Raw genomic sequence first — 16,298 nt, forward strand, 5'->3', positions numbered from 1 at the left:
TTTCTCCACAGCTCCCACAACCACAGCAGGCACTGCTTTCCCAGGTAACAAGTAAAATCACTTCATTTAGAACTTCTGCCGTTAAATATAAATTGTGACTTTGTTAAACTTTACTAGCCCCAAGGTTTGACCCTTCTCAATGTTTTCTTTTTCTTGTTTTCTAAATTAAATGGTTAGTTTATTGTGTTTGTTAGAGTTACACAAAAATATGCATTCATTCAGCAAAGGCCGCTAGGATCGAGACTTGAACCCGTGACACTTTAGAGCCTACAGTAGGTGCGCGGGCCGCAAGGCCAGTACTGAACAATAAATGTAATGCCCGTTTGTGTTGAGAGAACAATCTGTCTCTTTCTCTCTCCGTCTCATGCGGCGTGTCACACACTGACTGACACACACATTTCTGAGGTCTCTCCTTAGTTGGCACATTTCACCGTGCATGCCATTACGGTTCCGTTTCATGTACCATCTCACATTACAGTTACACATTACATTACAGTTCAATTCCATGTACTGCCTGTGTGTGTGTGTGTGTAGATGAAATGCCATTGGCATGACAGAGCTTACTTCCTCTCGCAAGGAATGTGCGGCGTTAGAAAAATCAGCACTGCATTCCAAATCACGGGCAAACATCATTGACACACGGACTGCAAAGTACAGATACATTTTAATGACGGAAATCAATCGGGGGAAAGATTTGGAGCGATTACGGTGACAATCATGGGTTTCAGGAAAGGCACTATGTATATTCAAGTTACTATTATTATCATCAGCAGCAGCCGCAACAGCAGCAACAACAGCAGCCCCCCCCAACAACTGTACAATGGCACCAGGTGAAGCATGAACTCCTTTTCCACTGTTGTACATGATCCTGCCGATGTGCATTTCTTAGTGAAATCCCAACCACATTACTATCAATTGACACACACCCATTTTAGTGTTACTGTATTTGGTTTACTGTATTTGTTAAAACGATTTAGAGGGATTAGACAATGAATGTGTATGAGAGGGGGAGCAGACTAACAGCGGTTGGTTTTAGGAAAGGCACTATGTACATTCAAGTTATTATTAATGTACAATTAGTAAACACATGCTTTGCTACTTTAATGGCTGTACTACTTAGACATTTCACTGCATACATTGCAGCTATTATTAGGGCATGACTCTTGACAGAGACTTGGGTTCGACCGATTGCACTGTTTCTGATCGATATTGAGGAAAACGTGCCTCTTGACCTGGAACGCATTATCATGTGCGTATTATTACTTTAACCATTATGTTATGCGTTAACTATTAAATAAATAGCAGATCTACAAGCTCACAGCGCACGCTGCGAGCTCGGAGATCTGCTATTTTTGAAAAATCATGGCAAGTCTTTGACCCGATTCTATAAATTCTCTAAAAACCTATTCTAAATCAGTGTTCTCAAACTTTTTTCATGTCAGTGGACATGAATTATGTATGTAAATTATATGTATTTGGCCACGGACCCCCATCTCAAAATATGTTGTTCCAGGGACCCCCAGAAGCAGAGATTTGAGTTACAAAAGTTTGCTTTGAAAAATATATAAGATTTGCCAAAAAAAAATCAAGATTTTTCAAAAATGGCAGATATACAAGTTCACAGCTCGGCACTGAGTGCCACGCTGTGAGCTTGCATATCTGCCATTTCTCAATAGCTAAAGTATAAAATAATTCCAGGTCTTAAATGGGTTCAAATTGACTGGAAACAAGTAATCGCCCTCGTTGTATTTCCTCTGTGGAGGAGTTGATTTGAAACGTCCCCCCTGCTCCTCTCCCCAGCCCCCCGTCAACCTGCCCACCAGCATGAGCCTGTCCAACCCCCAGCAGACGGCCCAGATCACCGTCTCCTACCCCACGCCACGCTCCAGCCACCAGCAGCAGCCCCAGCCCCAGAAGCAGCGCGTCTTCACCGGGGTGGTCAACAAGCTGCACGACACCTTTGGCTTTGTGGACGAGGACGTCTTCTTTCAGCTGAGGTGAGGGGGCCAGAATAGACATGGATAGATCGTCAGTCAGTAATATTATAGCAAAACGGCTGCAGTAAGTAAGGATGAAACAAAGGTGCAGGCAAGAGTAGAAAACAAGTACATAATAAGGAGTAGGGTAACCTGCAAAATGTCTAAGCCATCGGTAGATGGAAATAAAGGTAGAGATATTGGGCCCGATTCATCAAGCACTTTATGGACAAATTACACCCATATTTGATCTTACCGGCATTTAGGATAATTCCCAAGTTATGGGTCAGATTCGGCAATGTTTTTTCTTTTTTTCTTTTTTGTCTGGGATTTTGATGGTAAGACAGAAATATAAGCCAGATTTAGTCACTTTAGTTACACTATATTTACGACCAGATTGATGAATTGGGCCCATTGTGTTCATTCAATCACCAATAAAAATACATAAATTCATACCAATGCTGCTATACATTTCCACAAATTGGCATGAATTGACAGAGCCCGTCTCTGGGATCTCTAGCAGTGTTAAGAAGTTCTCGTCCCGTTTAATATCCAATTGTTGCGCTGACGTTCATGTCTCAATTTCATTCGAACACTGAATTGACAGCACAAAACTGAGCAAGCATGTTGTTTTCTGTTCTGTTCAGCGCTGTGAAGGGCAAGACTCCTCAGGTGGGCGACAGGGTCCTTGTGGAAGCCGTGTACAACCCCAACATGCCCTTCAAGTGGAACGCTCAACGCATCCAGACCTTACCTCAGCTATCGAACCCGTCGGTGAGAACACTCCCCCCAAGCAGTCACGGCATTCATCACTAGTTTAACAATTAAGACTTGCTACCGCATTATTTTTTATAAGACCTCTAGTATGGGCCTTTTTAAAATGACTTGATGTCAATGATAAAAGTATCCAAATGAGCGCAAATTGGAACGGACACTGGGAAGTGGTCTATGAAGGAGCCTAAGGAACTGGACCCACATACCAAAGAAACACCCTTTGGTCTTTATGACACCGTCTTGGATACTAGATTCAGTTCAACATTTGAACTGACATTGATTTCTGTCATTAGCCAGAATATTCCTGTTTAAAGCTACTCCTGAACAAGAGCCTATATTCTGTCAGTTATGAGGCCACCAAGGTGTTTGACTTTTTTGTTTAGTTTGAACTAATTTACTGCCATTTCCCGAGTTATCCCCGTTGTTCCAGGTCGCCACGCCCGAGTTTCCCCAAACTATTAGATTACTATTTGATTAATCCGATTTAATTCAAAACGATCAAAAGTGCTACAAAAACAGTGCTTCCGGTTTGGGACCGGAAACGGATATGGATATGAGTCCAAGGTGAAGAGCTATCGCCTAAAAAATGTGATGGCAATCATAGTCACGGACTCACGGTGAAGTCCTATCACCACAATTCAGTGAACGCGTAGACGGGGAGATGTCTGAAAGTAAAAACAGAGGAGAGATTTCTAGGTCCCCAGTGATGGCTCTTCACTGCGGCTAATGACGTAATGTTGTAGTTTTCTGACTTTAAAGGACTACACCACGGTGATAGCTTATCACCGCGGTGTGTACTATGACACCCCCTTTAGACAACGCTGCAGCAGCGTTATTTAATTTTTTTAATGGCAGTAAATGAGTTTAACATTTAAAACATTTTTACAATCGCAGCTGCGCATTTTTAGCAAAGCCATCGCGACATGCTGAACGTGATGTGTGTGGCATTATCTGCTTTCCGAGAGTTGAATTTTACTCGGAACGCTTGAAAAAAAAAAAAAAAAAAAAAACGTAAATTAAATAAGCCCATGCAGCAACTGCTCTGATATTTTACATTAGGATATGTACAAATCCCAATTTCCTGTGGTGTGTGTTTTGGTGATGTGTGTGTGGGTGTGATCAAATTTGAGATGATCCATGAGTTGTGTTTTTCTGCTTTTTCCTGCAATTGACTTATTGATTGCTGTGTTCTCAATCCCCCTCCTAGCATCAACAGCAGCCTCAGCCTTTACCTCAAGCTTCTCCACAGATGGGCAGTTTTTACAATGAGCCCGGGATGCAGCTGCGCTACTCAGACATGCACGCCTCTGTGGACAACCGACAAAATGTAACCCCTCGCACACACCCCTCTATTCCCCTGTTCTTATTTTATGTCCTCCTTCTTTGTTTTCCTGGGTTCTTTCCTCTTGCCCTGCTGCTTACGGTGAAGTCTAGGGCTGTCACGATTATGACATTTTACATGACGATTAATTGTCACTCAAATAATTGCGATTAACGATTTAATTGTGTTTCTTTCGTTGACAATTACATTCCTATTTGGCTTGTAGGCTTTGAAGTTGCACATGGCAGATATGACACATAACCTAAATATACAATTAAATGACTAACATATATAACAACTTTATACTTGAAAAAGAACATCGATAGTGGAAATAGCCGATCTACAAGATCACAACGCGTCACATGTAGATCGGCTATTTCCACAAAATATGATTTCTTTTTTTCACATGTAAACGATTATGACAAAATAATTGCGATTATATCAAATAATTGCGATTAGACGATTATGTAATAATTTGTGACAGCCCTAGTGAAGTCTAACAATAGTGACATCTATTCTTAATTGCAGTGTTTTTGCAGCCCATGTGGACAGAGGCATGCCTTAATGAGATTGGGGGGGGGGGGGTGCCTATTTGAATTGCAGAGAGAGGCAGGCAGTGTATTTGGTCACATTTTCAGAATAATTAACATAAAGTATATATTTTCTATTGGTCTCCCTACATAATTTACACTCTGGTCAAGGTTATGTACTTAACTTGAAGAAATTCTATTAAAACAATGCTTTTTCATGAGGACACAAACCCTAATTTTATATGGCACATGCATAGTTAATGCAGTTCGCCTATTTTTCTTTTTAAATATGCTTGCCATCAGCTGATAGAGGTTAGATAGGACAAAAAATTATATTGCACCAATTTCAGGAAACACTCTGGTTTTGACTTTGAGGATAAATGGCTGATGCTGGCCACGGTCGTTTTGTGTCTCATGCTATGTTACGTACCGTAATAGCTGTTAATTAGGGTTCCCTCAACATACTTCCGAACTTGTTTGGATTTAGCATGGATATACATTAATCCTATTCCTCTTACGAAATGAATAACAACGCCTGGCAGATTGTGTCCTAATTTTTGTATCTTGAACACAATCACTGGTAGTTTATTAGCCTTTTCCTAATGCTACTTTTGATCATTAATGACTGTTGCCTGATCTGTTGCTTTCATTTCATAGGTGTTCTTTCAACTTTGAGCTTCAGAACTTTGTGGAAATTGATAAATGTCTTTACATTTCAGGGGACATGGCAGTTTACAGCGAAATTTGGAGGTTTCAAATGGTGCTAATCATAAGATTACCAGCACAACACAGTTCTAAACTATGACAATAACAATATATATATTTAAAAAATGGTTTGCTTAAAAATAAAAAGATTAAGCTTTAGGTTAACCACTTAAACCCAAGGTCCCCCCGGGCTCTAAACTGGGTCTGCTCCCTTTTTCCCTCAACACTAAATCTTTTCGCCTAAAATAGTTCCAACTACTGTAAGGCAGGCTCAATCACAACGTGAGCTTGAAGATTTGCTATTCTTGGTGAAGAATGCACTGGTTCTTTGATCAGAACATCAAATGACCCTGTTGCTAAGATGGCTTATTTTTGTTATGCATTCCTTCACTCACGCAGACATCCAAACATTTCCCCCCACCTCGTTTCTCTCAAGGAGACAAAATTGCAGGCGGAAATATGAATCAGGTCCATAGGGCTGTCACGATTATGACATTTTACATGACGATTAATTGTCACTCAAATAATTCCGATTAATGATTTAATTGTTTTTGTCTTTGACAATTACATTTCTGTTTGGCTTTTAGGCTTTGAAGTTGCAGATGGCAATCATGATACATAACTTAAATATACAAAGAAATTACTGACATATTTGACAATTTTATACTTAAAAAAAACATTGATAGTGGAAATAGCCGATCTACAAGCTCAACGTGTCGCATCGTGAGCTTGTAGATCTGCTATTTCCACTACTTTTTGAAAGTGTAACTATATTAACGTTTCTCAACATGGAAACGATTATGACGATTATGCAAAATAATTGCGATTACCTCAAATAATTGCGATTAGACGATTATGTAATAAGTGTGACAGCCCTACAGGTCCATTTTGATGGAAAAAGGAGATCCTTACATTTAACTAACACAACATGACAACACAGAAAAAGATATGATCATCATTGTTGTTTAAACATCAGCTCACTCTGTGGCTTTCTTTTTACTGAAGGTTTCCTGATCCCATCCCTGTCGGTTTCTTGCTTTCTTTTCTTTGTGTTGACCAGAACCAGCCTCAACCTCCACCCAACATGATGAAGCCAACCCCCGCCATGCTGCAGTCCTTGCCCCCTCCCACCACCTTCAGTGTTCCCACGCAGGGTCCTCCACCCTCCCTGCTGCAGGCCCAGCTGTCTGCCGCCTCCCTGGCCCCGCTGCTCCAGAACCCCCCACAGCCCCTGCTGCCACAACCCAAAGGTACTGGACCTCTCTTCTTCGCACTGTGCTGCTTTGGATCAGTGATCTTTTTTTTTTCTTGACTTTTCACAGTCAGGGGTTGACACTAAGCTCTCAGAGGCACTTGACCGTCGGGCAAGTACAGTCATTTTCTACTTGCCCAAAGGTCATGCCCACTTGCCCGAAAAGTAAATTGTCCATTGTAAAATGATAGGTAAGAGACTGTAATTACCACTCATTTTAACACTTATTTCTTTACTTTCTGAGGCTGTGCAATAAAAAATGTCATACCACAATACCTCCAAATACCAATACCAAATACCTACCTACATGGCTATGATTGACTACGTCTATGTCTATGTCTATATATATCTATATGTCTATATGGTTTCACACTTGTTACATTCCACAGACTAGAACACGGTAGGTGTTTAGACAGATATCTCTAGACGCGCTTGCGTCCCCTCTCAAATGAGCACTCGCCCTGTCGGGCAACCTGAAAGCAAACTTCACCTGCCCGAAGGTTTTATTTACCTGCCAGGGGCAGGTGGGCAAGCCTTAGTGTCAATGCCTGACAGTGTTTTCCACTTGCGAGGGACCCCCACAATAAGCCACAAGTTGCATGTGGTTACCTGGTATTTTATATAGCGGCTGAGAGGCGTGGTGAGTCATGAGGCGAAGCCGAATGTCTCCAACCCTCACATGCCTTGCGTGGCTTATTGCCTTGCTTATAGGGTGTGCCAAATGTAGTTCTAAGAGCGGCCATTTCTTGGGTAAACACAGCCTTACACAGGTGTTCTGATTAGACTATAGCATTAGTTCTATGCAATCAAACGATTGAAACACCTGTGTTTTGACCCAAGAAATGGCCGCTAAGGACTACAATGACGTAGCCGCTGGCACACACTATAAGCCACGCATGCCTTGCGTGGCTTATTGCTTTTCTAAAACGCTTACAATATGGCAACATGAAAACTGTGGAACACTGTGGAAAGAAATAACGCACCTGGGTTTGATATAAACTGTGTGGATTATAGTCGCATATACAACAGAAAGTAAAGGGAAACCAGCCTATCAGAATCAAGGAATGGAACTACGGTAGCCGTTTTAGAATAGAAGATTTGTGGAAAACGAAAGTCATCCCGCCCCCAAGGACCCCTGGTTGTCCCCGTACCGTCACTGTGTTTGAATGTACTCTTATGTAGCAGGGCTGCCACCAGTTTGACATTGTATTATTAATTGTGTTTTATTGCATTTGATTGAACATTGGAGCATATCATTAAATAAGAGTATTTCTGTTTGCCTTTTAGGCTGTGTAAAAAAGAATTGCACAGGACAAATAGCACAAAAAATAAACTCATTCCTAACTCTATACTGTGTGCCAAACACAACCATAATACAGCCTAGAAGTGATAGTACCGCCCCCTCTAGTGGACAGAGTTGGAGACAGCATGACATACATGCATACAGTTTTTCAATTGGGCCTTTTGACTCTTTGAGGCTTTCAGCGTTCAGGAAGAAACCAAAAATACACAGGAAAGATGAGCTATATTTGCATATTATAACCATGCCTGGGGGTCTGTTAGTTAGAGTAGTGTTGACTCCATAGACACATACAAAACAGAAAAGGTACAAAACTATGGCACCACCTCTTTAAAGCGAGACGTAAAGGTCTATATAGACTATTTATTCTCTACCAGAGGTCTCCCCATCCCTTCAGCTCTTTAAGCCATTTAGACCGGGTACGCATTATTGCGTATTATTATTTTATGCTTTACTATTGATGCAGCGCTGCGAGCTTGTAGATCTGCTATTTTTTTTAAATCTTGAAAATTAGAATCTTTTGAAAAACACGTTTCTACGTCAGTGGTTCTCAAACTCTTTCATGTCAAGGACCCCTAGAATTATATGTATTTGGCCACCGACCCCTGTCTCAAAATAATTTGTATCAGGGACCCCCCAGAAGCAAATATTTTAAGTTACAAATGTTCACTTTTAGCTATTCAAAGATTTGGGCACATTTTCACAACTTTTTCAAAAAATAGATCTACAAGCTCGCAGCGCTGTGAGCTTGTATATCTGCTTTTTTTCAATAGTTAAAGCATTCAATAATTCTAGGTCTAAATGAGTTGATAAACAGAAAAATACATTTTCAGGTGTCTCACTTTTATTTTTCCTTTCTTGGTCATGTGTGTGTAGATGTGTTCTCTGGAGGGCTGCTCCAGCCTCCAGTCAGAATGATGCCTCAGCCCCAGCCCGTCCGACGGATCGAGCCCCCGCCTCGCTTCCCCAACCGCAACGACCGCGGCCCCGAGCTCATCCTCAGGACTAAAGAAGAACGCAGGTCAGAGCTCAGCCCCAATAGCTGATCTACAAGCTCACAACGCGTCACAACGTGACGCGTTGTGAGCTTGTAGATCGGCTATTGTAGTTCAAAAAAGTCATACATTCGTCTACGTAAAACTAGTAAGACGCCTCAGGGCGACATGCGACCTCGACAATTCTTGGCCATCTGGCCAGTGATGTATATCGGACCAGTTACCCATATATGGAGGCCACATTAACAGAATGGCCAAGACAGCCCATATCTGTGTGGCTGGTTCTACAGACAGGGATCTCCATATATGGGCATAAAAGGGTATGATGTTGATGTCATAGGACTTTCATATAACGAATAACTTGATTAAGCATGTTTGGGCTCTCACAGCATATCTCCATTTACAGTACATGGATCTCCATGTATGGGTAACAGGGGTCATCATGGGACTTATTCCCATATGAAGACCTGTTAGATATGGGCTTAACTCCATATATGGACATAAAAGGGATTCTGTTAGTGTGACATCACAGTGAAGCCAGAGCGTGATGTCAGAGCGGCAAACTCATTCTGTTAAGAGTGGTTCCCCTGAAATCACAGTGACATCAGAGCATGATGTCAGAGCGACAAACCCATAGAACCACAGTGTCAGGCATGACAGAGATACATACATGCATACGGACAAGCTGTGACCGTTTACATACTAATCTGTGACCTACGGTCGCAAAAACAAGTCCTTTAAAGCTACAGACAGGTAAAATAAGGTTTAGGTTTTATATTTCTGAATTAGTTCAAATATGTGAACAGCTATTTTATTTTTGTGAAACATTTCTATACTGAATCTCTTCTCCGAATGCAAGTTGTGAGCTTGTAGATCGGCTATTTTCGCCGAAGATAAACTGGGGGGCATTATAAAAGTCTTAAATGTATCTTGCCTAAACCTGCAGAAACGCTGTGATGTTGTCTTTTGAGAAAACCAGAACTGTCTGATCTGGAGAGGACCGTGTCATGATGTGCTCGTTCCTCTTCCAAGGTTTAAATATCTTGTCAAAAGCTATCATTAAATTAATTAATTGGATCTTCCTCTCCTCACCCGCCATACAGCCGCGAGAGGGACCGTGAGCGCAGGCGGTCCAGAGAGCGCTCGCCAACTCGCAAGCGTTCCAGAGACCGCTCTCCGAGACGTGAACGCTCCCCACGCCGGCCCCGTAGGGTGGTTCCACGCTACACCGTACAGTTCTCCAAGTTCAGCCTGGACGGGTAGGTAGAAACTATCAGAAAACAGCCTATTCCTTTCTTTTTCCTGCATAGTACTGTTTTTTATATTTGTCTTTCATTCAAGGTTATGCGTTAAAACAATTGAAACAAGCCCAAAATCTTTCTCGAGGTGTTGATCCTTTTTAGTTGATCATGTACCAGTGAACTGTACCGTTCATGAAACCGTACCTTCCTAACAAAGTCTCCAATCAATCAATCACTCAAAGCTCCAACTGTGACATGATGGAGCTGCGGCGGCGCTACCAGAGCCTCTACATCCCCAGTGACTTCTTCGACGCCGTGTTCACCTGGGTGGAGGCCTTCCCCCTGCAGAGGCCCTTCCACTTCGGCAACTACTGCAACTTCCACATCCTGCACAAGGAGGTGGACCCACTGGTGAAGAACACGGCCGTGCTGGACCCGCCCGACGCCAACCACACCTACAGTGCCAAGGTAAAGCTGGCGTGGCCACGTGTGTGTGGCACGGATTCAAGTTCTCAGTCGACTACGACTCGCTATTTTCACAATGTAATAGATCGAGTCAAACTAAATGTAATGCCAACTCCTACAATTCCAAGTGCTCGTGCAGAGTGGGGGTCCCCAGTTCAAATATGATTATTTTGGGGGTCGCAGCCTGAAAAGGTTGAGAACCACTGTTCTATGGAAGTGTGTCGCACACCGAAAATGGCTTTCAATGCATTGAGAGCTTGTAGAGTCTCTCTTCGGTTATTATTTTAACATGGCAGGCAGTGAACTCCTTGTTCTTTTTTTTGTATTTTTATTTTTTAAGATTTTTTTTTTGGGCTTTTTGCCTTTATTGGACAGGACGGTAGAATTACAGGAAACGGGGGGGAAACGACGGGGAGTGACACGCGGCAAAGGTCGTCCAGATCGGGAATCGAACTGGCAGCGCCACCCGGCATCAATGCCAAGTGGCAATGCCTAAGTGGTAATGCGCCTGGACCAGTAGGCCAGCAGGTGCCCCGAACTCAGTGTTCTTAGAGCATAGTGTGATAACAAAATAGAAAGTCACAAAGTCATAAAATGGTGCGAAAAAAGGAAGCATATTGCATTGTTATAAGATAAAAAGAACATAATGGGTATGCATATAAGAAAGTAAATTAAATTAAAATAAATTAAAATGATAAATATATAAAGTTCACAACATAATAATTCCTGTATCCTACTGATGTTCCAGTGTATATGGCGTATGTGGAAGTGGCAGGCCATTATAGTCCATGTCACTGTTTTGCATTCTCAGAGGCTGCGATATGACCAGGGCAATAAGGCCACAATCTTCTGTATAATATACTTATATTGCCAATGTTCAAACTGAACCCAACAATCCTTCATTGTTTGGAACACAATGTAACGTGTTTTCCCCCCCCTGCTTCTTTTTTTTCCCTTTTCTGCTCTTCATTACTCTGACGCATCAGTCCACTCAGTAGCTGTGCAAAAGGATGTCTTTCTTCTACATCTCCGTTGTTTAGAACACTGGTTCCCAAACACTGGGTCGGGAGTCGGGACTCATTTTTATGGGTCCTTTAATTTTCTGTTTCCTATATTTTGTTTTTAGTTAACATTTTCAAAAAACAACCCAAAAAGCTCTCAAAAAAGTAAAAGAAAAATCTAAAATTCCATAAATTAGAAAACAAAGTAGTAGTGAAAATGGATATCTAATTTTCTGTTTCCTATATTTTGTTTTTAGTTAACATTTTCAAAAAACAACCCAAAAAGCTCTCAAAAAAGTAAAAGAAAAATCTAAAATTCCATAAATTAGAAAACAAAGTAGTAGTGACGGTGACGACGCGTTGTGAGCTTGTAGATCTGCTGTTTTCACTAGTTTGGGTCCTGGGCAAACGTCTGATCTCTCTTTTGGGTCACAAGCTAAGAAGTTTGGTAACCACCAGTGGTTTAGAACCTACCTTAGCTTGCACGTATTCAACAGTAGCCTGACTCCACTTAGGGATGGGATGATAAGCGATATTATTGTTTGTTATTGTGATAAAATACACTCACGATAATCATATCGTGGAGATTTAATTTATCTTGATATCGTCCTCCGTCATGCAATGGGTTCAATTCACCTTTCATTTGCCGAGCTGCATATCCGGTACCACTTAACCCATTTAGGCCTAGAATTATTGACTGCTTTAACCAGTGAAAAATAGCAGATATACAAGCTCACAGCGCGGCACCGAGTGCCGCGCTGCGAGCTTGTAGATCTGCTATTTTTGAAAAAGTCGTGAAAATGTGTGCAAATCTTTGAATATATGTATTTTCAAAGCGAATGTTTGTAACTCAAATTTTGCTTCTGGGTGGTCCCTGGAAGTAGATATTTTGAGATGGGGGTCCGTGGCCAAATAAATATCATTTTGGGGGTCCTTCACATGAAGAATTATGAGAACCACTGACATAGTAGTCTCTCAAGAACAGACTAACTGAGCTCCAGTGACGTGCAAAGGACCTTTTCTTTGACGATGGCTGGCCAGATCGCTGACATAGAAACATTGGGTTTTTCAAAAAAATCTTAGAAGGATTCAAAAGACACTTATAGAATCGGGTCAAAATTCAAATTTTCAAGATTTTTCAAAAATAGCAGATCTACAAGCGAGTGCCGCGCTGTGAGCTTGTATATCTGCTATTTTTTTATATTTAAAGCATAAAATATTGCGTCATATTGTGTTCAGGCCTAAATGGGTTTTAAACCCTCTATAATTGGTAAAAGGTGAATTTTGATTATCGTGATAATATCGTAAATCGTGATTTCTTTTCTCCACTGCTCTGTGCACTGTGTTCAGGTGATGCTGTTGGCAAACCCCAGCATAGAGGAGCTGTACCACAAGTCCTGTGCTCTGGCAGAGGACCCCCAGGAGGTCCGAGACTCCTTCCAGCACCCGGCTAGACTCATCAAGGTACACCTCTCAACACAAGCACTGGTTCTCAAAGCAGGGTTCCCAACTATCATTCTGGGGACCCCCAGATGGACACCATCAATGAGGCTCGAGGCTGAATGACCTGCAGGCTACACTCTGTGTCAGTAGTCCTCCAGGACAGTGATCTGACTCATTTTGAGCTTTGCTACAGAAGGAGTCCAGACCCACTTCATTTGGCCTTTCCTCTGCTATGGGATGGCTGCTGATCAGTGGACTGGTACATATGATAAACTGCTGCTGTGCTGATCAGTGGACTGGTTTGTCGTGATAAACTGTATTAGATCCTCTTAACCTTTTTTAATTTCATGGACCCGCATTTGAGGTAACCAGTCCGCTGGTCCGATTTCACACTCGCCCTATTTCTTTCCGCCAACCTCATGCCGACCGCACGGTGGGGCGATTCTTGTGTTCTTATATTTGTTTTTTTTACTGAGGATAAGGTTAGAAATAAGATTGAGAGTTAAGCGCCCTACAGGCGGACAGCGGTTGCCACGGACGTTCCCGTTTGGATCGTAAAGATGCTCCGATTTTTGGGGACGATACCGATCAACTGGAATCAGTATCTGCCGAGAGCCGAGACCGATATTCCTGATCACAGCGTCAAATCCATACATTCTTCTATTTATTGTGTTACTGTAGCAGCGTTTATATATTTATACTTACAAAACATTGACATTGTATATTAAGTATAAACATTAGGAGATGGCAGGCTGAGATCCTTTAGTATCCAGTTCAACTTGTAGGAGTTGAAGTGGAGGTTACATTCAGTCCCACGGAAAAATAAAAAATCGACATGATTCCATGTTTTGCTCGCCTCTCTTACTGTCCGTGTCCTTCCTCTCCTTCATCCAGGTTTCCATGGAAACTGCTCTCACTCTGTTCCCTCTCTCTCTGTTTCAGTTTCTGGTGGGCATGAGAGGTAAAGACGAGGCCATGGCGATCGGCGGCCACTGGTCTCCGTCTCTGGACGGCGCAGACCCCGAGAAGGACCCGTCGGTCCTCATAAAGACAGCCATACGCTGTTGCAAGGCGCTCACTGGCATAGACCTGAGTCTGTGCACTCAGTGGTAAGTACAGCGCCGGCTCCCCCATCCCGTCTTTTTCGCCTCTTCTCTAAACCGAACCAGTTGAAAGAAAACTCCACCAAATCCAGAATGTGCTGTCATCTGTTGCATGGTTTTACTGCCTCCAGCAACTAAATCTTTATCATGTCTTGACTTATTGGGCGGGTTTGTTTTGTTTTTGTTTTTCATATTGATTATAAATCTGTGTTTTTAATTTGCTACTTCAATTATTTGCAATGTCCCTTTGGCCTTTGTGCTGTTGCCCTGCCTCTTATATATTTATAAATATCTATGTGCGTGTGTCTGTGTGTGACGAATGCATTGAACTGACGTTGTGGTCGGATAACCAGTGGCCCGGACCCAGAAGACACCACCATTACTTTTATGTTGTTTGATTCTCTGTTAAATATCTTACATATTTAACTTGCTTTCACTGTCTTTGTTGATTCTGTCTCTTTTTCTCACGTCCGCCCCAGTGTAACAGGGTTTTGTAAATGTATCCTAGGTTTAAATGCCGAATACTCACCCAATTGGCGGGGCAGAATAATGGCAGAATAATGGGGCGGGGGTTTGGACGAGAGGGTACGACGTATTGTTTGTCATTGTCTGTCCAACTTTCTCAAAAATGGCTGCCGTAACCTGTGACAACTGTCGGAGAGCTGCAGACGTGATTCCATTTGTTGTCAGTGGTGTTGTTGGGAGGACTCGGCTCGCTGCAATGACGCCCTGTGGTCATTCAGCGACCTGTCGGGGTGGGACTAGTTGTATACGGGGAGGCTAGCTCGCCGCTTTTTAATTTTTTTTATGTGTCCTGACGAGAATGTTTCTTTCCAATGCACCCTTCTTCCTTTGCGGCAGGTATCGCTTTGCAGAGATTCGCTATCACCGGCCGGAGGAGACTCACAAGGGGCGGACAGTCCCCGCACATGTGGAGACAGTGGTTTTGTTTCTCCCGGATGTTTGGCATTGTCTTCCCACCCGCTCAGAGTGGGAGGGGCTGTCGCGAGGACTCCGGGAGCAGCTGGCTGAGAAGCTGTCGGCCGAGCGAAAGGAGGCTGGAGATGGAGAACAGGCACTGAACCGCTAATCCCTTCCTTCTTCTCATTTCCGCTTCTCACAGGAAGGCACAGGAATTTGTACAAAAACAAAAAAACCTAAAAAGCCCAGATACACACCACTCACACACCACGCACCAGACACGTGCACACACACACACGATCCGAGGCAGATTTATCGTACCACCAGAGCCCTTCCTCCCCCCTCCTCCTCCTCCTCCTCATAGTTTGATATCGTCGTCGTCGGGTGAAAACCTTGTATGTCCAAAATCGTTCGTTTTGGACGTCGCTTCGAAAACGATTTAAACTAGTGAAAACGGCCGATCTACAAGCACGTTGTGTGCTTGTAGATCGGCTGTTTTCACTACTTTTGTGCGACGGCCTTGTATGACGAAGCAGAGCTTTACTTTGCGAAAAAAACACGCAAATCTTAAACTTGGAGATACAAGGTTTTTCTGCCAGACAATGACGATATGTTCAATCCAACACCCCTTTCCCCCGTTCTGCTGTGCTCCAACTGGTCCCTTCCTCCACCCACCCTACCTTCCCTCACATCCATCCAACACACACTCAGTGGAAGCAGTGAGTGTAGGTTTTTAACTGCCAGACACTGTTGCAACTGAATCTACAGCTTCCAGCTTCTTATACTAATAGGGGATGCCAATCTAGGTATAAACCACTCCTCTTAATCGCATTATGTGTGTATGTGTTTGGCTGTTCGTGTTATCATGAACCAAATACGAAAACGTTTAATTTGGGTTCACCTGCACGCAGGTTTCCAGAATTGACTCAAAAAGGCATTGTTTTAATTCTTAGCTTGGATCCGACGGCGATTGATTTTTTAAATTATGTGCTGGAATCTGCCGGTCAGTTGCATTTAAATGTCTGTTCTAGCATTGTGTCATTTATTTTCATAATGACCTTTCATGACCATTTTGATTTCGGCTGACTTCAAAAAAGGCAACCCCCCCTCCTCCCGACCCCCTAAAGTCTTGTTTCTTGTCTGTTTTCATGTCATTTTGACTTCTATACTCTGATTTGGGGGCGACATCATGTAGAACTTGGTTTTTCCAGGGCAGTTGGTTGGACAGACGGCTTTCTTTGTGACGTAGGCCTTTTTAAAAGAAATCATTT

The 16,298-nt window shown here is 42.6% G+C and overlaps 1 protein-coding gene across 3 annotated transcripts in view; it reads left to right on the forward strand.

Annotated features, from left to right (window-relative positions):
- The window catches only part of ccar1 (cell division cycle and apoptosis regulator 1), a 40,175-nt gene that overhangs the window by 3,975 nt on the left and 19,902 nt on the right, over positions 1 to 16,298 (forward strand). The window contains exons 4-15 of one of the 3 annotated variants that reach the window (XM_080740477.1): positions 12 to 44; positions 771 to 830; positions 1,801 to 1,997; positions 2,624 to 2,750; positions 3,958 to 4,077; positions 6,367 to 6,556; positions 8,735 to 8,879; positions 9,957 to 10,112; positions 10,337 to 10,562; positions 12,911 to 13,024; positions 13,946 to 14,112; positions 14,968 to 15,181. In XM_080740477.1, the coding sequence (XP_080596603.1) occupies positions 12 to 44; positions 771 to 830; positions 1,801 to 1,997; positions 2,624 to 2,750; positions 3,958 to 4,077; positions 6,367 to 6,556; positions 8,735 to 8,879; positions 9,957 to 10,112; positions 10,337 to 10,562; positions 12,911 to 13,024; positions 13,946 to 14,112; positions 14,968 to 15,181 (1,749 nt within the window). The remainder of the gene's footprint in view (positions 1 to 11; positions 45 to 770; positions 831 to 1,800; positions 1,998 to 2,623; positions 2,751 to 3,957; positions 4,078 to 6,366; positions 6,557 to 8,734; positions 8,880 to 9,956; positions 10,113 to 10,336; positions 10,563 to 12,910; positions 13,025 to 13,945; positions 14,113 to 14,967; positions 15,182 to 16,298) is intronic. The other 2 variants (XM_080740479.1, XM_080740478.1) reach the window with 2 other exon arrangements.

The sequence above is a fragment of the Nannobrachium achirus genome (assembly GCF_963921795.1).
Source record: "Nannobrachium achirus genome assembly, chromosome: 13".
Classification (NCBI taxonomy): domain Eukaryota; kingdom Metazoa; phylum Chordata; class Actinopteri; order Myctophiformes; family Myctophidae; genus Nannobrachium; species Nannobrachium achirus.